Source organism: Rosa chinensis, chromosome 1 (assembly GCF_002994745.2).
Source record: "Rosa chinensis cultivar Old Blush chromosome 1, RchiOBHm-V2, whole genome shotgun sequence".
Classification (NCBI taxonomy): Eukaryota; Viridiplantae; Streptophyta; class Magnoliopsida; order Rosales; family Rosaceae; genus Rosa; species Rosa chinensis.
In genome coordinates, this window is record NC_037088.1 from 56,055,343 (window position 1) to 56,078,709 (window position 23,367).

Sequence of the window (23,367 nt, forward strand, 5' to 3'; positions counted from 1 at the left end):
TGCTGGCATGACATGATTGAAGAGCTCTGGGTTCATACACTTCTGTCCGATGACTACAACTACCCTCAACTTGGAGCTGAGAGCTGAGAGCCTGAGAGCATGTACAGTTGCTTTGGAAAATTTTACAACTCAAGTCCTTGTTCAGGAAGTTACAATTCTTTTCTTGTGTGCATTAACATGCTGCGAATTACAAAGATGACAAGTCATAAGAACATTGTCGAAGATTGCTGGGACCTAAGAGAGGTGAACAATTGCATATACAAGACCAAAAGCAACTACAGCCACAATCATCCAAGGGCAAGTTGATAAGAAGCTCCAATCATGTTTAGGACCCCTCCCGAGATGCCAAACTTTACTTTCCCGTCACTATCAAATTGAACAAATGCTGAACCTTTTGAAGCAGGATTAGAAGCAATTCCAAAAATGGTCTCTTTTATGACCGTAAACCTTTGCATGCCATATTGCCATCTTTAGCATTTAACTAAATCTGGGACATGATCCTCAGAACATACAACCTCAAATTCTTACAAATAAAAGACCAAAACCAATGACACTGAAGAGTGAGATATGCAATTACTATGACTGAACACATGGTGGTGAGAAACTGCAAGAATCTTATGGGGTCCAAACTGTCCAACCACATATATACTATGCAAAACTGAACCAAAGTATCAGTTGCGGAAGCTCTACGATGCATAGACAGCCATAAGACAGCAGTTCTTAGAATTCTTGGAATATAAGGGAAAGTCCCGGACAACACTCGAGAATTTAAGGCGGAATTAGGAGGTGGCATGTAGGTATCAAGAAAGGGGGTTACAAGAGTTTGTCCTCCATCACCGCTGAATACCACAATACATCTTATTTGGCCACCAAGTCTCCAACATATTAACTCTCGCGTTGCCAATGAGTCGCAGCATAAGTAATATTATTCTCGATGTCACAAGTTTGAATCTCACTAATATCATAGCTGAATGTGGAATAAAAATTAAATTAAAAAAATTCCATCATTACCATTAAAAATTTAAAATTGATCGATTTAATGATCAATTCCATAATAAATCTTTTCGTTAGAAAATATACACACACATAGGAACATAGCATGGATAGAAATTTTATCCAATTTATAAAATCTACCAACTGAATATTGTGGAGAGAAGAAGACATACCACTTAGAAACTTGGTTGAATCCATAAATGCAATGTTCTTATGCTTAGAAGAATGTCAATGGATTTGTCAAACTTCCGCTCTATTTTTTCGTTCTCCATATAATAAGTACCTATGTCGAGGCGTTGTCGCATCCCATTATCCCAATCTCTCTCTCATTTATGAAATAGATGCAATTTGGCTTTACATCTAGAATCGTCTAAGACCTCAATTGAGAATGAAGAATTGTTAATGCCCAAAAATATGGTTGTATTTCCCAAATTCATTACCTCTGATTTGGACCACGAACTATTGCCATTAACAAATGGTACCTGGAACACCTTACAACCATCAGTTAGACCAAGTGTAGATGTGTAACAAAGAAACACAACTATGAAAAGGATCCCAGCCGGTAATTCCACTAAAAATAGCCTTTTAATATGAGTTATAGGGCCTAAGATTTCCTTTGGAATCTCTGGAGCAACAAGTCTCAAGTGTGCATTTTCAGAATCTTCCACATCGCAAACAAAAACACGACCTTCATAGTCCACCACATAAAAGTGTCCTTTATAATAAACTGTATCCCTGAATTTCCCCATCGTCTTTAATACTGTCCGACTGCAATTATTGTATCCTGTTCTGTAAATTGCCAAACCATATTCTCCTTGAACCATGACTGCATAATCCGATGTCCAAGAAGGGCTCGAAGATAAGGCAAACTTTATACGATCACTTAGAAAGGGAGAGCTACACGGCAGAGGTGGCAACTCAATTTGGGAAAAGAATAGCACGTCTTCCCGCGAGTTTCTGGTAAATCAAGTTGGTAAATCTTTCCTTTTGTCAGGCTGTAATATTTGTCGAGGGGATCGCTGATCTCCTTTGGAAGGAGAAGGACCGGAACTTTATGCTTCAATCTTAATCCTCTATTAGAGTATTCCTTGATCGCAGCTGATATCCATGATCTGCAAACTCCTCCAAAAGCAAAAAAATCTTTCATGGAAACTATTTGCTCTGCAAAACAGATGACAATATCTTGATGAAGACTCATCCAGTCCTTCTTTGTTTGATAATTACTAATTGTTGCTCCCATGGCATGGGACATTGATCTCACTCTCGAAGACGTAAATTCAAATGGAGCAAACCCTATGATATTGTAGCTTGCGAGAGAGCGGTTGAAGTTAGAGAGCCGACTAGGTTAGGGTTTATATATGTACGTGTAGGATTTCTATATCCAAAAAATATTTTAAGAATCACGATGCTTTTAGGATAAGGGAGAGTCGTGGTTAGTGGCGGAGCCAAAAACTTAGGGTTTTTGGGACACAAAAATAAAATAATAATATCAAAACATAATTTTTTTAAAAAAATAACAAGAAGTTTGTGATTAAGTTGAGAGTCAATACATGTTACAACTATGCTTTCCTATTTTATAAGAATTCCCAACAACAACCTAATTAAACAGAGTTTAAGAGAGCATGTTACTCACCAAAGACCAACCAGGTGAGTTTTCCCTTAGGAATTCAACTGGAAAGAGAGCTGATGAAAGAGTATTTGGTCAAGTCCAGTTGTATGCCAAGAAGTTTACATGAATTCAAACATGCAGAGTATAGCAGAAATTCTCAATGAGTAGACAGTTGTTTAAATGTTTTGGGCCTAAAAGATTGAAGATAGGAACTTGATTGTACAGTGGTCTTACCAAGTATTAGAATCAATTTCAAAGGAAATTGGGGAACCCGGATAGAGCAAGAGGATGAATAAAAGCTTAAACCCGAAGCAGACTGGTTTATGAGCAGCTCTCACTTTGTTTGATGTACAAGCCTTGATACATCTCCAATCGGGCTAGGGTAGATAGAAGAGATGAAGAGGAGCATCTTTTATAAAGAAAGTTTTTCGTTCAGAGGTATCGAGCCAGGCGTTTTGGGATGTGCAAATAGGCGGATGTGCACACATATTCAAACAACCATTTGATTTAGCATCACTAAATCTCTAGGAGATCCCTAAGCTAAGATTCTAAGACTAAAATCTTAGTATACCATTTATGGAATGTCACTTCTGAAAAACAAATGATGGCTTAGTATTCCATTTATGGAATGTCATCCATCTCAGTTGCTCAGTTTGTCAGGCAAAGTAAATTGGTCTCGGAATTCTTAACTTGTTAATCACTACTCACCAGTTACCCTTTGTTAAACACCTAATGCATTTTGTGTTGATCCCAATTAAGTTACGCCCTGTTTACTAACCTCGAGTGAAATTGGAAAAATGGAAACTATGCTCGAAAATATTATCATATTGCAGAAGAAGTCGCATTGTTTGACAGGATTTCTGATTCTAATTTCTGGCAAATGGTGCGAAAGAAAGAACAATCAAATTCGAAAACAAAAATCACGCCAAGCGTTTCCATATATATGATCAATGCAGGTTTTGTAGTAGCAATAGAATCCATGCTTGTACTATGTGAACATTAATTTTCTGTCAAATTTTCACTTTGATCGATCTTTCATGAATATGAAGCAAACTTACACAACAAGTTATCAATACACAACAGATCAATCACATATATTCATTCATTCTTTGAGTGGTGGAGACTGAGACTGAGGCCAAACACTGACCTTCTCTTTCTCATACTTAATATAAACCGCCGTCGCCGCCGCCACAAAGTAAACCTGAATGAGCACCACCGGCGGCGTATGAAATTTCAGTACGCTCTTCCCCGTCGCCAGCTCCACCAGCAGCAACGCCGCCAAACCCAGAAGCGCGACCCGCCCGTTGACCCGCTCGCTATACGGGCTGAACCCGAAGTCCACCTTCAACCCGCCCGACACGGGTTCCTTGAGCGGCACCGGCGGGAGGAAGACGTTGGACCCGGACGACCCGGACCCGGACGACTTGGACTTCTTGGTCTTCCGGGCCTCGGCTTTCTTGCCGGTGCCGCTGCGGTAGCGGAGCCGGACCTGGCTGAGGCGGTCGTCGAAGTCGGAGCCGGACTCCGGGGCCGGGTCGGATGGGGGTGTTTCCGGGTCGGTGGCTCGGGTGGGGAAGGAAAGGAGGGGTTTGGGGTTGTGGGTTTTGGGTGGTGATGAGAGTGGGAATGGGTTTGGGAGTCGCGGAGATGAAGAAGGTGATAGGCTCGCCATTTTCTTAATTCTCTGCACCTCTCTCACTCTCTGGTTTGGTTTGGATAATTTTTTCTATTTTCTTAAAATTTTGCAATTTAAATCAAACTTAATTTTTTTGTTGGGTTGGGCTATCGACTTTTCAGGGGGAATTATGGGCTGATGTCATTACCAGTGGCCTGATTTGTACTGTTGAATTCTTGGTGAAAGATGGGATTCAACCTTGGATTGGATCCCACCCCCAATTTCGAGAGAAAAATCATTCGACTGGGAATTTTTAGTACCAAACCGAAACTGGTTATTATTGGTCACATCAACTTCGTGTCCATCTCGTTAACTTATGGTCGGTCGGCTATTGAACTTGGATATATGAAAATGATAGTCACATGGAACCATTAAATTTGACTCACGTTATTTGAATTAGAGACCTATCAAAATTCGGTCTATTAACATGTTATTTAGTAGTTTAGTACGGATAATCTGAGTAGTCAGCGTGATACAGTTATACGTATCATATTGATGAAACATGTCATACTACCAGAATTAGGCTTGTTATTGTTCAATTAATGATCGGTTGGCATATGAGAATGATTTGGTTCATATAATTAAGATTGTGTGGAAAATGCGAACCCAGTTTACCATTTTGGCAACCAGAAACTCCATATGATTTTATGGAAGTATGCCAACTGCCAACTAATGTTGAAACAAGTAAAGCACTGATATGAGCGTTTTGTTTTAAGTCAAAGAAAGTCTAATTAGATTGTATAATGACAAGGCCAAGGGCTCAACTGATTAATATGATGTGTGTTTCTCTGTCAAAAAGAAAAGTGACATATATATATATATATATACGAAAATGTTCTGAAGAGGACGTCCGCAACCCAGAAAAAGTGTGGACGTCGCTCTTCCGGCCTCGATCGAGAGGCGACGGCGCGGCGTGGCTTGCCGGAGGGACGCCGGGGGTCGTGCGGAGGGGTATGCGGTGCGGTGGAGTAGCCGGCGACGGTTCTGCGGTGCTGCATAGAACCTGCAACTGCAGGTGAGGTGGCTGACCGGCAAGCCCGACCTCCTCCGACCTCGAAAGCCGCCCAGAAGAGGTCTGGGACGCCTCCGGCCTCCCTCCGGCCAGCCCCGCGCCGTCGTCGTAGCTTGGAACCCGCATGTATATATATATATATATATATATATATATATATATATATATATAGGGCCCTTCTACTAAGTGATCCTTTTTTTAAAATCTTTTTTAGGGATATGGTATTTGACAAACTTTTCGATCATATTTTCGCATCTCAACCGTTCAGTTTTTAGATCCTAATGTGTAGTTCACCTCTGCAAATTTTTAGCTAAATTGATTATTATTAAGGTATTCAAAACTGCGATTTACAATAATATGTATGAATGGTTCAGGTCTTAACGATAATCAATTTGGCTGAAAATTTGCAGAGGTGATCTACACATTAAGACCTAAAAACTGAACGGTTGAGATGCCAAAATATGATCCCTAAAAAAAGACTAAAAAAAGGAATCGCTCACTAGAAATGCCCTGATATGTGTGTGTGTGTGTTTATAATTATACTTGAGCTAGGCTGTAAGATGATATATATCTTGCTAGCTAGCTACCACAAGAACTAAAGCATTCATAGGTTGACAAGGCCAAGGGATCAAGTGACTGATATGATGTGTGTTTCTCTGTCAAAAAGAAAAGTGATATTGATCTGTGTGTGTGTGGAAGGACCGAAAAATCGATAATATCTTCGAAATTTCCGTGATATTTCTGTTTTTTTAGGGTCTCGATATATCTTTGACTTACCAAGAGAATATTGTGAGAAATTTTTGAAATTTCTATTTTTTAGACCATCGATATTTCCTCGATATTCGATATTTTAATCCTTGTATGTGTGCGTGTGTTTATAATTATAATTATACTTGGGCTAGGCTGTAAGATGATATATATCTAGCTACCTACCTACCACAAGAACTAAAGCATTCATAGGTTAACCACATAGACAAACAATAAATAGGTTCACATGGATATTCTTAGGGATTAAGATGTAACCCTAACACATGCGCGCATATGTTGCTCTGAGTTTTTTTTTTATAATTAAACTTTTATGCCAAGAAAAGCATTCACTTCCGGTATTGAGCCAAGTACATGGTTTATGAACTTGTTTCATAAAATCAATCTAATAGATTGTCCCAATGAAAGAATTGATTGGTGATTTTGACAACTCAACAACATTTATATATGTCTGGTTAATTGTTCAATAAATATTTGGAACTATGTGGTCACTTTCTTTCAAGTCCTATTCTATCATTAAGCCTTTTTCTATGCATGCAGTTCACAAATTTTCAATGCCATAACTGATGGATGAATTGATATATATACAAGAAATGGATAGTAAACTTAACATGCAAGTTTTGCTATCTATTTGGTTAATTCCATAAACTATTCTTTTGCTAGTAGAGCACTCAATTCTCAAACCGCTAACCAAAAATGAATTTTTGTGTTTCCCGATTTTATGTAACACGAATATTTTGCATACCTATACAAGTGTTTAAACACGAATTTAATCTCATAACAGTAACATGAGCGATCACATGCATCTTGTGTGAAAGAAGTTATATATATAACCAATATATAAATACGAGAGTAAACCATGCCAGGATATGAGAACGATGGAGAAGAAAAAACACGAAATCAAGTTGGAAACTTTAATTAACATGTACAATGTTTGACGAGCAATTAGCTCTTAGCTCGAGATATTTTCTTTCACTTCCCCTTAAGTCTCCATACACTCGCTACTCAAATATCCTCAACCTACCAGCAGGCAGCAGCTACTTGGTCGTTGGTAGATATAACAACAGATCAATGGAAGTTTTAATGCACAAATAATACCATGTCTGTTCCCAAAGGAACGTGTTGAAATCGCATTCCATGAACTTCGTTCAACAAGAACTTATTTGGATCGAAACAATCGAACAGTCGAACTGAACCCAAGTTTTGGATCGAAATCAAATTATTTCCGAGAATATTTCATCGGCAAATGTTGCTATTTCAGGAGGTTGAGAATTATTTGGTATAATTAAATGGGTCTTGCTGTATATGATTGAAGAAGCAAAGCCCTATAATTGAAGAATCATGAAGAGGGCCACAGGAGAAAAAGCAGAACCGGCCAAGCATAGATATGGACCCATATATTTTCAAGCGGCCTTACAAATTCCAATAATATTAGTGACTACTGATGAATGATTACCAGGTTTCCCCATGCAAGAAAGTATAAGAGAAATTAATTAAGATCCCAGCAACTTTATTTAAATGAAGTAGACGAGCTATAACAGACACGAAAATTAAGCTGTGCAGTTACTTCATTTCAGCATCATGTACTGTGTAATGTGCCTCAAATTAAATTCTCCAACAACTCGATCTAGCAACTCCAAAATTCCACATCAATGTCAATGGAGTCTGCCCAATGAGGAATGCTAGATAAATTAGTTACTCGTGTAATGTCGCAGTTGATATGTTAGGCACTAATAATTATTGATAATTAGGATTTGAATCACGTTAACGAACTTTTGAAGTTGATTTTGTCACCAATTTAAGTAAGTACACATCACATGCATTGACGTACTGTTACATTATGTAACCAGACAATCTAGTATGAAAATAATAACTTCATACTACTTACCATATTCTAGTAAGGGTTATTTAGGTAATCATTGGGTTCGTCCTTGATCTTACTTAAGGATATTTTCGAAGATAACCATCCAAAAGAAGTCCACAAAAATTGAAGGCTAGGTCCTGTCCTCTTGGATTTTCTCCCTTGTCGATCGATCATCCGATCCAAGTAAAATGCAAAATAAAATAAATGCGCAAAAATTTCATATAAATTGTTTTCATGTCCCATTTCGCTTTTTTGACAAAATCAGCAATAAATGAAATCACATGGCATGCATATCACAAACATATCGTTGTTCAACAAATCACATATGGTTTGCCAACAAATCTTTCAGAAGCCAAAAACAATCGGTATAGAACGTACAAGCAGATCGATCAGATAGAGTAGAGCAATATATATATGAATGAAATAGTTTCTTATTAATTCTTGCGAAGTATATATGTAACACTTGTACTTGTACATGCACGGTGAGGCACCACCAAAACAGTTCAAAATAATAATGGAAAACTCAAATTCTAAAACTGTGAAGGAAAAAAAAAACAATTAAAACATAAAAATCATCAACCACCTCTCGCCAAACAAAACACGGAGCTAGAGAGCAATAAGCTAGAGCTAAGCTTACAGTTTCCATGCATGACGACAACGACGACCCATCTTCTTCTACCTCCTCTTGTTCTTGCTCCCAATCAGCAACGAAAAATAGAAGAGAATCCTGAACAGAAACCCCCACGCCACCGTGATCCACAAGCAATTCCACTTGCTCAGCTGAGTAACTCCCTGCTGCTTCAATAAATCACTCCCAGTTGTTAAGCAAGTCGTCCTCGTAATCGTCATCCCCAGCGTCTCGCTCATGCTGCCCAGAAGCTTCACCTTCAGCGCCGCCGGGACCGAAGCCAGCGGAGTATTATCGAATATCTGTACACCCCTCACGAAGCACTTAGTCGGGTCCTGAAACTCGTTCTGCATTACAGCCTCGTAGGGGTACTTCACTAGTGACATGTAGTGGAACCAAATCCAGTAGTCCGGGATTCTATTACGGTTTATGAAGAAGCCACTGAAGAGAAGGAAGTAGGCTAAGATTGCCACGACTATAGTGTAGCCGAGCATGACGTGGGGGACGACGCCGGAGAGGAATGTGACGAATGAGCTTCCGGCCCAGAACGAGGCCAAGATGATGAGGAAGTAGAATAGGAACCCCGACAGCCCGCCGTCGAGGCCCACTGCCCAGAATGTGATGGCGGAGAACGCGGCGGAGAGGAAAACCAGCGCCGGAAGAGCCACTAGAGAGTGTGAAAGAACGTACGAAGATCTACGGTAGGCATTGTAGGCGGTCTCTCTCATGAAGATGTAGCGTTCTTGGAGGAAGACGGGTAAGGCGTCGGCGCAGGTGTAGAAGGTGGTGGACATGGCGAAGGCGATGAACCCGAGGCGTTCTTGGACTCCCTTAGGGGTATTATCCAGATTCCAGAACATGGTGGCCAGGATGAACCCAGTGACCACCACTGCGCCCAGCCGGATTCCGAACAGCTCCGGCATTCGTCTCGAGTTTTTCATGGAGCGTCTCGCCAGGACGGCCATTTCGATCCAGATGGGGTTGGCGAAGGTGGGGACCATGGAGTTGGGGCTGGCGTCGTTGTTGGTGGCGCCGGAGACGAGCTTGCCGCGGGAAATGCTGGCGGAGATGGCTTCTTGGAGGGGAACGACGTGTCGTATGTCGGTGGCGGAGCGGTAGTGATCGCTGTGCTTCATGGTCTGCCAGGAGTTGTTGAACTCGACGAGGGATTGGGTCCCGCCGGGGGAGCCTTCCAGTTCTCGGATGAGGTCCAGAGCGAACTCGGTTTTGTTTTCGGAGTCGGGTATGGGCCGCCCGAACTCGGCGAAGTAGGAGGGAAGCTGAGCTGGCGAGCCGCTGAAAACGGTTTGGCCGCGGCTGAGGAAGAGGAGGCGGTCCAGCAGGCCCAAGATTCTGTAGCTCGGCTGGTGTACGGACAAGACCACAATGCTGCCGGACTGAGCGATCCGCTGGAGGACCTTGACGACCATGAAGGCGGAGGTTGAGTCCAGGCCGGAGGTCGGCTCGTCGAGGAAGAGGATGATCGGGTCGTGGACGATGTCGATTCCGATCGAGACGCGGCGGCGCTCTCCGCCGGAGACGCCGCGGTGGCCCTCGTCGCCTATGATGGTGCTGGCAGCGTTGCGGAGGCCGAGCTGGTCTATCAGTGCCTGGACCCTCATTTTCTTCTTGGATTTCGAGAGAGCCCTAGGGAGGCGGAACTCGGCGGCGAACATGAGCGTCTCCTCCACCGTCAGCATCGGGAATAGCAGGTCGTCCTGCATGACGTAAGCTGAGATCACTTTGAGCAGCCGCGACTCCAGGACCTCGCCGTTGAGGCAGACCTTTCCTTTCAGGCTTCCCTTGGCGATGCGATTGGCCAAGGCGTCGATGAGAGTCGACTTGCCGGAACCGCTCGCGCCGAGCACCGCCAGCACTTCTCCTTCCCTAGCCTCGCCGGAGATGTCGTTCAGCAGCGTCTTGGTCCTCGTGAACAGGCTCTCCCCTCCGACGGGTTCCGACAGCGTCGCAGCCCCGAGACGGTTGTTCTGGCCAGTTAACATCCCGGAAAGACTGAACTTCCGGCGAATCTTGACGCTGTAAGTCAGATTAGTGAACGAGAGCACGAACGGAAGCGACCTAGGGTTTTCAAGAGTCTCGTCGCTCATGTCGAGCACCTGGTGGTGATGCATGGGAGTCTCGCCGCCGTCGCCGGTGGCCTCCTTACGGACATCTCCGACGTGCTTCAGAAGCTGGCCGAGTGAGGGTGACGCGCCGTGGGAGGCGCGTGGGAATTCGTCGAGCTCCATAGAGAAAAACGGCGATATCTGATTCTCTGCTGCTACCCGAGACATTTCAGGGTTTTATAGGGTGGTCTGTTACAGTTAAGGCCGTTTTTGGATAGGGGTATCAATTCCTCTTAATAATGCATCAATCAGGGGGCTGTTTGGAGGTGAAGCCAAACGAGGCGGGAGTGGAGGAAAGTGATGGAGGTCTACCGTACCTCTCTCTATCAAGAGAAAATGAAGCTGCGTGTGGGTTTCGATCTTCAGCTTTATGGAGTTATGGCGTAGGGTTTTTCAATATATAGAAATATAACCAAATGGTGAGGTCGTCTTGTGTGAGGGTTTACGGTTAGGTTTTTTTGGGATTCTGTGTGTTTTTTTTTTTTTTTGAAGGGAGGTGACCTACAACGCCTAATATACCCAGGTTCGTACGTCTCCAGTTACTTAAACAAGAAGAAGAGATGACACGTGGAAGATATCCATTGGCGAGCGGTGACTGACACATGGCGTGATGCCGTGATGGGTCTTTAGGGTTTCATTTTCCCTTCAAATTAGGTTGGGTGTTGATCAAAATTTACGTAAGCAAGCAGATAGCTATGAGGGTTATTGTATTTGGTTCAAGATTTATTATGGGGGCCTTTGGGGCTACTAGGCAATTTAGTACTGCAAATTTAATCGAGTAGGTTAAGGCATTGAGATTTGAAGTCTTCCCTATTAAACCTGGCTTCAATTTTGGAGGCCTAGTTGGTGGGATTGAACTACATTCTGTGGGGCACAACTGAAAGGGAAAAGTAAAGTTGGAACTATCAGTTTAGATATGTATTTCTCAATCGATGTAACTTGTAAGATTGAAAGTAAATGTCCATTTAGGTAAGTACATTACCGAAGAGTTTTTTAATATCAACAATAAAGTTCATTGTAAGAAAAAAAACAAATCCTAATATCTTCCGACTGAATAAGAGTTATGAGTGTATATCGTTGATTATTGCTTTCAGCCGCCAATAAGTAAATTGCTCATTGAGTCTTATATAATTTTTTTTTTTTTTTAAAAAAAAACACGTTTTAAAAAGAATATTTGATAATGAAAGGTGGGTTATAGTTGAAAATATGGTAAACCAACTAAAAATATTTCTTTCCACATAGAATCGTGTATTGTTTGGACATTAGCTAACAAGTCATTAATTTGTTGTCAAAATGTACCATTCATGTATTGTTTGGACATTAGCTAACAAGTCATTTGGTTTCAAAATGTACCATTTTGTGGGGTTTCTTTAGTCCAAAGGATTAAGTTTGCACTTGACATGAAAAATTGCGTGACATAGAAATAAGTCCAAAACAAGTTTTGATACTTGAAGTCCCCAAAATTGCAAGATTACTTTAGCAATTTTGCTCCTCCTCCTTCCTCAAACGTGTGAAATTTGGGTAAGCAAAGTGAATATATGTAAAGCACTTTGTCTTATTGCTTTTCGTTCTATCCCTTCCTACACTAGCATGACCTTAAAAAACAATGAAATTTAGCTAAAACAAGCAAAGCATTACCTTCAGGTATCTATCCAATCAATTTACTACTTGTAGAATAGCTAACTTGCAGCAGTACTTGGATCAAGTTATGATCATGGCATGGAACTAGTCGGTTTTAAAAGATATATTGTCGTTAACAAAGAATTAATGTATTAATACATCAGTCCATTTCAATCTTTTCCGAAGATTACTTCTATTAAAAGCTATTAGAACTTTCTGAAGTGTGAACCCTTTTTAAATACTTAGCCCCCAAAGTATTTCATGGATATGGACCAAATGATCTTACCTCCAATTTATGGTTCATCAATATTCATAGATAGATTTATTAAAAAAAAAAAAAATTCATAGATAGATTTCATCATTAGAGGGCTTGGTAGTTAAAAATAGCTAGGCTACCTATCCCGTACCGAACTATAAGCTAACTCAAACCTATAAAACAGGGAGTCTTAGCAATGGAAGTCCTCAAAGTCAAAACAGAAAAATTATGAAATCAACGTGTGCATGAGCATGCGGGCATATGCACCCATCTAGATACCTTACTCAAGTTTCCCTTTTCTTCTTCCACCAGTCTTTCAAAACCCTCTGGCATTATTGCTTCGCTATCACTGTCTTGGATTTCTTGTGGTCTCCAATCTTGGCGTTCGAGAACTTCCAGTACATTAAGCTTTTATGGCATTTGGTCATAGATTCAGAGCAATAAGTTATGGTGCAGAACTTTCCGGCATGCAAAGGCTTTAATGTAATAATGGGTCCGAGCCTAATGACGATATTTACATCTCCAGGGTGTAGATGATAGTTTGATTGAACAGCAGCATCTATGGCCTCCATCTCTTGCCCTGTGAAGTAGGGCAGATCTGAACTCGCATTTCTTCCTTGTCGAGCATGAGGGCCATAACACTTGCATTCTGGATTGACTGACAGGCTTTGATAACAGATTAAGGGGCGCTATTCTAACTACCCGTACACGAAGGAAACCAGTTACAACCTTCGATGAGTAAGCATATACTTCACCAAAGACCTAAAGAGCAGAAAGAGGACATGCCAGAGTAACAAACATAATATAATTCCCTGAACAAAAAACTCTACATGAGTAATGAAAGCATCCAACAGTGCAAAGATTACTCATTTAGGCAAATTTAATATGTGACGATACAACATGGATAGAATGGTTCAGTGAAAATAGGCATTATGCAAATATCATAAATGATCCCAGTACAGTTGCAAACAACTACTTTATTGACCAAAGTACTTCCATGAGTGCAGCCTCTCCATCCAATTACTAGTCATCATCTGCAAAGTTGACTGCCAGATCCCAGTAATGAGCAACGCCAGCATCAGCAAAGAACTTTCGACCAGCAGCTTCAGTCATGCATTCATGAACCAAAAATCTATTGAAACTAGGCCTGGCAACACTTCCTTGCCACACCAAGACACACTTGTTAGGAGGCTTATCATCATTTTCTTCTTCATCGTCTTCCTCCTCTTTCACAGCCTCAGCCCAGTTTATGCGCCGAAGCATGACCTTTGCATACCTTTTGATAGATTTGCTTCCACCTTCAACAGCCACAACATTCATACCATCTGAGATCACAGCACATCCAGTCAGCCGATTCTCTCTGGCATTAACATCAATCTTAAAGCGGGCCTTTGGATGAGATAGATCATTGATTTTATAAACTGAGACTATGGTATCCACATTATTTGGATCATCAAAAAGCTTCCTCTCTTTCTTCTCACGGCGCTCAGCAGGTGTGAGCTTGCGGGCAATATTCCTGTCTATATGAGCTTGTTCACGTTCAGCAGCTGCACTCCGGATCTCCTTCTCCAGTCTGGTTGGATCTTGGGTTGCTTCGGAGCCAAGAACTTTCATCAAATTACTCATTTTAACTTTTGACTTGGGGGGTTCGATCAGACCCTGTCTAATCATCTCCTGCTTATCTTTCTCTCTAGCAAGACGACGCTGTGTGCGTAGTTTTTTCTGCTCTTTCTTGGTCAACTTTAATGGTTGAGGTGGCGGAGGAGCTGGCTCCACAGGGGGCTCAATGGGCTGAGGATGTTCAACATAGATGGTGATTTTGTCCAACTTTAATCTGTCTTCAGGTATTCTACCATCAACAAGCTCACCATAAGTACCAGATTGTAAAAAGGACACATCCCTGAAATTTTTTTCAACCATAATTAGGAATCATCTTTTGAAAAATATAACAGAATTTCTAAAGTTTAACTAATGCAAATCTAATTTAAAAATAAACAAATAAGTATATAGTATAAACAAAGAAGACCATACTTTTCTTTAGAGCATGACAGTTGAAAAATGCCATTCAACAAGGTCAAAGATTAGGAGATAGGGACAAGCCACGAATTCGTTTACAACCAAAATTATGAATCTTTTTCAACCAAAGATCATGAATCAGCAGGAGATATAATTACAACCAAAGAACATGAAAAGTGGCCTACAATTTTAAACTTTGACTATCACTATTATACGATGATACAGAGCTAGTATAAAGTTGAATGAAATCTATGATAAGCAGAGCAAAGCAAATAAAATCCATGATACTATAGTACTATACTATACGATCATGATTTTTATTTCAAAAAACAAAAAAAAGGGGATCATGATTTAGTTTTAATTTTTTCCAAAATCAGCATAGCAGAGAGACGATTCACATACAATAAACAAGCTCTTATTATCAAGATGATACAAAAGCTTTTAAAAAGTTGAAAGAAATCTATGATCAGGACAAGAAAATAAAATCCAAGACACTTAAATTGAATAGGAATGAATAACATGTAACAGTACTTTAACATGAATCCCACACTAGAAAGAATATCAAGCCAAAGATATGAATCCCACACTAGAAAGAATATCAAGGCAAAGATTATAAACAAAACAGAACCAGTCCCCATGTTGGATAATTTTAAAAAGATGCAATTCAACCAAGCACCCTAAAAAGAAGAATCATTAAGCAAATCACAGCATAATGGAACAAGTAGTTGTAAACTTACCACCACTCAACTTCAGGAATTGGATCCTTCGGTTTTTCTTTGGTGATGACTCTTTCTGCTACCTCTATCAAATTTGGATTTGTATCAGGTGCTGCCTTTGCCTTTGCCAACTGGGCCTGCTTCGCCCTATGCTCTTTTGCTTGTAATTCCCCAAATTTACTCTATAGGGAGTGAAATGAAAAAAGTTAGGTAAAAGATTGGTATAAAATTCACTAACATTTCAGAAGGTGTTAAAAGAGACAGAAAGATATTACCTTCAACTTCATATGTTCAGCATCTCTTGACCACTTCCCTTCCTCTACAAACTGGAAGTTCATCCTCTTTGGCCTCATAATCTTCGTCATATTAATGCCCATCTTCGGGTCAAAAAAAGGATTTGATTCAGGATCCATATCGACTTCAGGTTTAAGAATTTGGAATGCGTCTTTCTTCTGTTTGTTAATGTTGACCTGAAACGTATAAAAAAACCAGAAGAACATTAAAATAAATATCCACAATATAAGAGGCAACAGTCTGACAGGTAGAATAGTAACAAACCTTTAAAGTGCTGAGGTTGTTTGGTTTAGTCACATTGACCACATTTCCATGTTCATCTATTTCCCTTCCGAGGGCATCAAGTCGAAGAACAGGGGCCTTGGTAGGCTTCTGAGGGGGAACAACATCTGTTGCCACCTGTCCTGGGAACAAGTTTATAACAGGAGCAAATTCTGGGTCATGGCGAAAGCCCATCCTGGCAGCCCGCTCCTGTGCAAGTTTTACAGCTTCATATTTTTCACCAGTCAGACCGGTCATTCCACTTGTACCACTAATTGTTGATGGCACAGGGGGATGCAACATTCCTGTACTTGCAGATGGAGGTTGCATCCCATCCTTCAATCCCAAGTTTGCGCTAGCATCTGAAATAGCTTTGGCTGCTTTGTCTAACTGCAAGATGAAAATAATAATAATGAATTCTAAATCAAGAAATGGCGTTGAGCATGACACGTTAACAAGGATGAAAACAAATTATGAGAACATCTTACCTTCGTTTTGTTCAGCTTGTCAGCCAATTCCTTACGTTTCGCCAGAAGATTCTTAATTTTATCTAACTCACCAGGAGGTAGATTTCCACTTCTTCCAGCAGTTGAAGATGTCCCATCTGTACTAGATTTTCCATGAACCTCATGAGATCTGGTAATACTAACTCCCTTATTTTCATTTGTGGTAGAAATCGAATATACCTTGGTAGGATGGGGATGACTAGGGGGGGGAGAGGTCTCAGGCACAACCCTTGATTCCATAGTAGAATCCAGACTGGCACCCTGAAGTGTTAAAAACTAAACAAAGTTACTATGCATACTCATGACAGCTCAATCATGGTAGGGATATCACAAGCATTATTAATCAGAAGGACATAAAGATAAATGATACTTCAGACGCATGCTTACTGCTCACCTATGGAGAGATGACGTACAGAGGAATGAGAGCATTTTTAACAGCCTAATATTAGCGCATGAAGGCATAGTCAAATAATACAAAATGCTTACAAAAAGTGCAATAAGACAGCTTACATTTTTTAGGAAGGAAACACTTCAACTAAAAATCTGTAGATACCACTCAAATCAATCATTAGCATCTATCACTTCATATTTCAAGAGTATATAGCAAGTAATACCAACAGGTCCTGTTCATAAGAGTCAATTCAATCTAACTTAACATACTAGAGACCTATACTAGAACTACAACTAACAATCACATAGTGCAGCTTTTAGAAGTCAAAAATCCTTTGATCTAAATTCCATTCAAAAATCGCAATCTTTATGCTTCTGTTTAATGTATTCCTCAATCATTCTCAACAGAGAATCATCGTCACAGTTTTATAAGGTCTTACTCTTACAAATGCTAGCCTAAATGTATCCACCAAAGATGTAACCTAAATGTGAATATTATCAATTATCAAACAATGGCAGTTATCAAATGCACAATTGTAAAGCACAGAAAAAGTTAAGAGAAAACTCACATTACCCACCGGAGCACCCCCATTTTGGGTGGTAGTGAAGCCCTCATCATCCTCCAATTCTTCTTTCTTAACCTTAACCTCACTGTGAATCACATTCCCTTCCAATTCTCCAGCATCCTCTTCTTCCTTTACTCGGCGGTCATCAAATCGCTTCCTCTCATCCAAACCCCTAGCTCTCTTAGAATCTTCAGACTCATCCACACCGCCATCTCTACCCTCACTCCTCTCCCTCTCTTTCCTCTTATGCCTCCTCTCCACCATATCCTCTCCCTCCTCCGACCTCTCCCGCTTCACTTCGCGATGCCTGGACCTCTCTCTACTCCCTTCCCTCTCGTACGACCGCTCGCGGTGGTCGCGCGACGCTTCCCGGTCGTCCCGCGGCTCCGGCGACCTGTCACGGCGAGATCTGTGGTCGTGGGAGCGCTCTGGCTTCGAATCGCGGTCCGATCGAGCGCGGTGTTGGCGGTGGTGGTCATCGGAAGCGTCGCGGCCGCTGCGATGCTTGTGATGGTCCCGGTCCCGGTCTCGGTCTCGGTCTCGTCGGTCGCGTTCGTCTCGGAAGCGCTTGCTCGATTTCTCTTTCTCCATAGCTAGGGCTTCGAAGGCTCTCTCTCTCTCTCTCTCTCTCTCTCTCTATTTCTGCAAAACCGTAATTGCTGGATTGAACCCCAAACCGGGATTGAAGAGAAAGAAGAAGAGCGCAACAAAATCTAACTGTTCTTGGAGGCGCAACTGTTATATCTCTCCGAAAAAGACGAAGAGCCCCAAATTCGGATGGGGATACTCTAATTTAGCCCAAAAGTGAAGTGGGCTGGGTCTCTTTTCTCTTAATGAACTTTGTCATATTTGTGCAACGAAGCCCCTCAGGAAAGCCCGAACAGAGTTTCTTTTCAAGGCCCAAAATGATTTAAAATTAGGTGACTTCTCGGCTGTAATTGTCGCGACATGTTTTCTGTCATCCTAAACTTGCATTATTTCTTACTTCTTAGTAAAAAAATGTCAATTCAGGACGAAATACTTTTTGAGATTGTTGTGACTGCCCAAATTGTCTTCTTTCCTTTAATTTGTCCAAATTGTCTCCGAGATTGTTGTGACTGCCCGGTCAAACACATTGGTCTTCTCAGTCATTATTGATGTTCCCCAAATTGCTATTGGCTACGTTTGATACACCATAGACTTACCTCTCGTTGTGTTTCACTATAATTGATCGCAGAGAGAGGGAGATATTAAAGCGTTACATTTAATCATTTATGGTACTGGGAATTGGCACGTGAGCATAACTTGAACAAAATTAACAATAACAAGGAAAATTCTTCTATGTATTAACGGTGTAAGTGAACCAGTAGATTTCAGCCGTCGATATTTATAGGTAATTTTTTTTTTTAATAACAAAAAAATTTACTTGATGTTATCTGACCAACCATTTTTAATGGTGTAAGTGCACGTCGGTACACTAAATACTCTCATAAAATATAAAAATGGGAGGCATCACTTTCAAAGTTACAAATTGGTGGTTCTAGTTGGACCTCCAAATTTGTTATATGGACCTCCATCATTTTTCAATAGTTATTGGACTTTGTCAACTCATATATAAAAACATATAAGGATACAAAGAGAGAGTGAAAAGAAAAAAAAAACTCTTCTTACCTCCCACGACAAACTAATGACATTTTTTTTTTTTTTTTTAACTTTCAAAGTATGTTCTCCCTTCAATCTCCCATGCTTGGATGCGAGATGATACATTTGTAGAAATTTTTTAATTGTTATTGTTTTCTATTAAAGTCCCATATTTTGAAGATAGAATTAGATAAGTCTGGCCTTTATACTTGTAAGCAAAACTACTCCTTATTTGTTTCAACTTTAGGAAGGGATAGATGAATGCAATAGTAACAAAAAATACTAGTAATTTCTCAATTTATTCTGCTACTGCCCTTAACTTTTTCTTCAAATCTTATATCTTTAATTCTCCATTGTTTACGACACTCTAAAATGTTGGATTGATTCGTAGAACCGAGGGAACCAACATCAAAGAATCTCGCTTTTAAGAAAGGCTTTTCTTCGAGTCCGAGTGTTAATACCCGGAAGACTCACGAGCAGCGTTAATACCTGAAACTTGACTTACTTGACTAGTCCAAATATGCAATTTGGTCAATTCATTTTGCTGCTTCTTATTCTCTTAGTTGAATTAATAGAGATAATAAAAAAAAATAGAACAAAAGATTGTTGAAGAATAAATTTAATTGTTCAAGGATATTTTGGTAAAATTAAGGAGGTACATTTAGCTATTTAAGTATTTAGAAAAGTGAATTAAAGATTCAATAAGTAGGAGAGGTCCAAATAACAAATTTAAAGATCCAACTACAACCCTCCTTTACAAATTTATATAAAAATAAAAAAATTAGAAGCGTCACTTTCGTGCTTAAGTTTGGTGTCACTACTTCTAAAAAAAAAAAAAAAAAGTGTGGTGTCACATTGAAAATTCGCCTCTGGTACTTTGGTATTTGGGTTTACCAAGAAAACCTTCGTGCTTAAGTTTGGTTGGTTTACTCTGGGAAAAAGAAAAAAAAAGAAAAGAAGGTTGTGTGGTTTGATTGAACTTTCCCAATGGCGAGCAAAGAATTGATCTGGGCACAAGCTACTCGTGTGTTGCAGCATGGCAGCAGGACCATGTAGAAATCATAGCCAATGAACAAGGGAACAGAACCACTCCTTCTTGTGTTGCTTTCACTGATACTGACCACTTGATTGGTGACGCTGCCACTAACCAGCTTATCAGAAATCCCAGAAACTCCATCTTTGGTAGTTTTGCTACCTCTCATCTTCTCTTTATTACATGCTTGCCTCTTTCTTTTTTCTAGGTATATGCTTTAACTATGATTGAAGATCAGTTCTTTATAAGATTTCCGTTTCGAGTAAAGATGTAAATCTTAAGCAATGTTAGGCAAGAATAGAGAGAATAAGGGAAGCAAGAGATGAAGGAGAAGGCTTGATTGATTGATGAATAATGAGGGCAATGTTCACATCCATTGCAGTATGAATAAGTGTTTTTTTTTTACTGATTCTTGTCTGTAACTTATTTCGTTTTAGTTTATGTATCATGTATAATGGTAAATATGAATTGACCAGTAGTTTATTATGACACAGAGAACCTTTTTTGTTATTCCTATAACCTAATTACAAGTGCTGGTCTGTGCAACTGCAAATTTTCCTTTGCTGTAGTTCTATGTTGCAGCGGGGTTTCTAAATTTGTCATCAATTTGCTGTTGCAAACCGGGGTTTCCTTTGCTATACTTTCCTTCTCATATGCATGTCATTTTGTTTCTTAGGGTAAAGCTGTGAGCTTTATGTGAAGTGGTTGTGAGATTTTTCTTTCGCTTATTTTCTTTACACTTAGTGAGGCTGGAATTGAAAATATTGTTGTTTACTTGTGGTTTGGATATTTCTCAAGCTAAAGGTGGGGCGTTAATAGGTTTGTAATTCAAATCTTAATCTTTGTGAAAAGTCAAATGCTCTATCTGTGGAAGAAACCTATAACATCGTCCGCTCATTGATTTTAGAATCAAAGATCAGTTGTTTATGATTTTTTTGTCTTGAATAAGATGTTATAAAATTCCCTTGGAGGTTTTAAAATTTAGATTGAATCTATAACAGGGCTGCATGTTGATGGCTAAGATATGTTAATTGCCTAGGTAATTTTCATTTTTGATGTTTATCTTAAGCAATCAATGTGAAGCAGAAACAAAGATGGTAAAAGAAGCAAGAAATGGAGGGAAAAATATTATTTGATTGATTGAAATATTGAATAGTGATGGGAATGTATTTTCTGTATTGCAATATGAAGGATCTTTTTTTTCTTTTTTTCTTTTCTCATTCTTCCTTATAACAACCGTAACTTATTTCATTTAGGTTTGTGTGACATGTATAATGGTAAATATGAATGATGCATAGCCATCTCACCTAAGAAATTAAGTAGGCATTAACACGAACAAGTAGTGTATTATGCCACAAGAACCTTATTCTGCTATTCCTTGCGACCTAAACAAAATTGTTGCATATGTTCTTTTGATATTGTTCTTTGTTGGACTGGATTATATATTGGTTGTGGATCCATTTGCAGATGCAAAAAGGCTAATTGGCAGGAGATTCAGTGATGCTTCCGTTCAACGTGATGTGAAGCTTTGGCCATTCAAGGTCATTGAAGGTCCTGGTGACAAGCCCATGATTGTGGTTACCCGCAGGGGTGAAGAGAAACAGTTCACTGCTGAAGAAATCTCATCTATGGTTCTCGCAAAAATGCTGGAGATTGCCAAGGCCTATCTTTGCTCACCAGTCACAAATGCAGCTATCACTGTTCCTGCTTACTTCAATAACTCGCAACGTCAGGCTACAAAGAATGCTGGTGTCACAGCTGGCCTGAATGTGATGCGTGTCATCAATGAACCGACAGCTGCAGCTATTGCTTATGGACTTGACAAGAAGGCTGGATGGTATAGCAAGAGAAATGTGATGGTATTTGATTTGGGTGGAGGTACTTTAGATGTGTCACTACTTACCATAGGGGACGGTGTCTTTGAAGTGAAGGCTACCGATGGAGACACTCACCTTGGTGGTGAAGATTTCGTTAACAGAATTGTTGATTATTGTGTGGAGCAATTCAAGGAGATGCATAATTCAGACATTAGTGGAAACCCCAGAGCTCTTAGGAGATTAAGAAATGCTTGTGAGAAGGCAAAAAGGAGACTTTCCTTTTTGTCAACTACTGACATTGAAATTGATTGTCTGGATCAGAGTAACGATTTCTATCTAAATATTACCCGTGCAAAATTTGAAAGCCTCAACAAAGATTTGTTCAGTAAGTGTATGGAGCCTGTGCAGAATTGTTTGAGGGATGCTAAAATGGACATAAGAAGTGTCCATGATGTTGTTCTTGTCGGTGGCTCTTCCAGGATTCCAAAGATGCAACAACTATTGATGAATGTGTTCGAGGGGAAGGAGCTGTGCAAGGGCATTAATCCGGATGAGGCAGTGGCATATGGCGCTGCTGTTCAAGCTGCAGTGTTGATTGGGAATGGTAATGGAAAGCTTCAAGACTTCACTCTTCTGGATGTCACACCTCTGTCACTTGGTGTGGGTACTGCTCATGGTGATACCAAGCATATCATGACAGTCGTGATTCCTAGAAACACAAGAATTCCCGTAAAAAAGCACAAAGTTTTGACTACTGCATTTGACAACCAAACTGTCATTGGTTTCCCTATTTTTGAAGGTGAGAGCACTACAACACTAAAAAACAACTATTTGGGTATTTTTAGCCTCGATGATATTCCTCCAGCTCCCAAGGGTGTCCATCGATTCAATGTGTGCTTTAATATTGATGCAAACGGTATCTTGAGTGTGTCTGCTGAGGATATATCTACTGGTCAGAAGAAAGAGATTACAATCAAAAGTGACAGAAGAACTTTGGGAATTGAGAAGATGAGGTAGGACATGATAATTTCTCGTGGAAAACCAAACGGAAAGAACAGTTTGATATCCTACTAGTTTAGTTATTCTTACTGTGATTTGCTTGCCAGGTGACCGGAAACCTTTGTGATGTGTAGACTGTGTTGTTTGAAGACGGATCATGAATTAGTAGCAGATGGGGGCACATTTTTTTGCTTGCTTGATGGTGCTTGGTTGTGACATGCCTGGTTTACTATCTTAGCACTCTAATAGTCTAACGGATATGCCTGGCTCCCTTTCTTTTTGCCAAGGAGATGGTTGATTACTGTATATTTTAAAACAAATCTTGGTTTTGATCTCTAAGGATTTCAATGCAATTGAATCTCTTAAGCCCTGTTGTTATTCTCTGTTCCTTCATATATTGGAGTACCTCCTTTCCGGTGTTTAAGCCAGCTTCAGAAGCTGTGGTTGCATTAGATTTCGAAGCTCATGACAGTTAAAATCTCAACCAAATGTTTGAACTAATTATGTTATCAAGTCATGGGAACTGTTTTTCCTTTGTTGCTGGATTTCGAAGCATTAAGATGATGCACATTTTTTTTTAATCTGGAAAAAGATGATGAAC

At 40.1% G+C, this 23,367-nt stretch overlaps 4 protein-coding genes across 5 annotated transcripts; 1 reads left to right on the forward strand and 3 right to left on the reverse strand.

Moving 5' to 3' along the window:
• Positions 1-3,508: 3,508 nt before the first annotated feature.
• On the reverse strand, positions 3,509-4,333 carry LOC112173291. Its single transcript, XM_024310902.2, has one exon. The coding sequence runs from the start codon at positions 4,272-4,274 to the stop codon at positions 3,705-3,707; it is 570 nt and encodes a 189-aa protein (XP_024166670.1). The 5' UTR covers positions 4,275-4,333; the 3' UTR covers positions 3,509-3,704.
• A 4,000-nt stretch (positions 4,334-8,333) lies between these two features.
• On the reverse strand, positions 8,334-11,026 carry LOC112182547 (ABC transporter G family member 6). The gene has a single exon (XM_024321050.2). The coding sequence runs from the start codon at positions 10,838-10,840 to the stop codon at positions 8,594-8,596; it is 2,247 nt and encodes a 748-aa protein (XP_024176818.1). The 5' UTR covers positions 10,841-11,026; the 3' UTR covers positions 8,334-8,593.
• Positions 11,027-13,366: 2,340 nt separating this feature from the next.
• On the reverse strand, positions 13,367-18,004 carry LOC112182548 (protein RDM16). 2 transcript variants are annotated; one of them, XM_024321054.2, is made up of 7 exons: positions 17,301-17,361; positions 16,522-16,602; positions 16,324-16,439; positions 15,839-16,225; positions 15,556-15,750; positions 15,302-15,462; positions 13,367-14,448 (listed from the first exon to the last, which is right to left on the reverse strand). In XM_024321054.2, the coding sequence occupies exons 4-7, from the start codon at positions 16,163-16,165 to the stop codon at positions 13,572-13,574; spliced, it is 1,560 nt and encodes a 519-aa protein (XP_024176822.1). In that variant the 5' UTR covers positions 16,166-16,225; positions 16,324-16,439; positions 16,522-16,602; positions 17,301-17,361; the 3' UTR covers positions 13,367-13,571. The 2 variants fall into 2 exon arrangements, with proteins under 2 accessions (XP_024176822.1, XP_024176819.1); XM_024321051.2 differs by having other exon boundaries at positions 16,324-16,602; positions 17,301-18,004.
• Positions 18,005-19,817: 1,813 nt separating this feature from the next.
• Positions 19,818-23,147, forward strand: LOC112182550 (heat shock 70 kDa protein 4). Its single transcript, XM_040508604.1, has 3 exons — positions 19,818-20,099; positions 21,418-22,780; positions 22,874-23,147. Exons 2-3 carry the CDS (start codon positions 21,519-21,521, stop codon positions 22,875-22,877), a joined length of 1,266 nt encoding a protein of 421 aa, XP_040364538.1. The 5' UTR covers positions 19,818-20,099; positions 21,418-21,518; the 3' UTR covers positions 22,878-23,147.
• Positions 23,148-23,367: the final 220 nt, after the last annotated feature.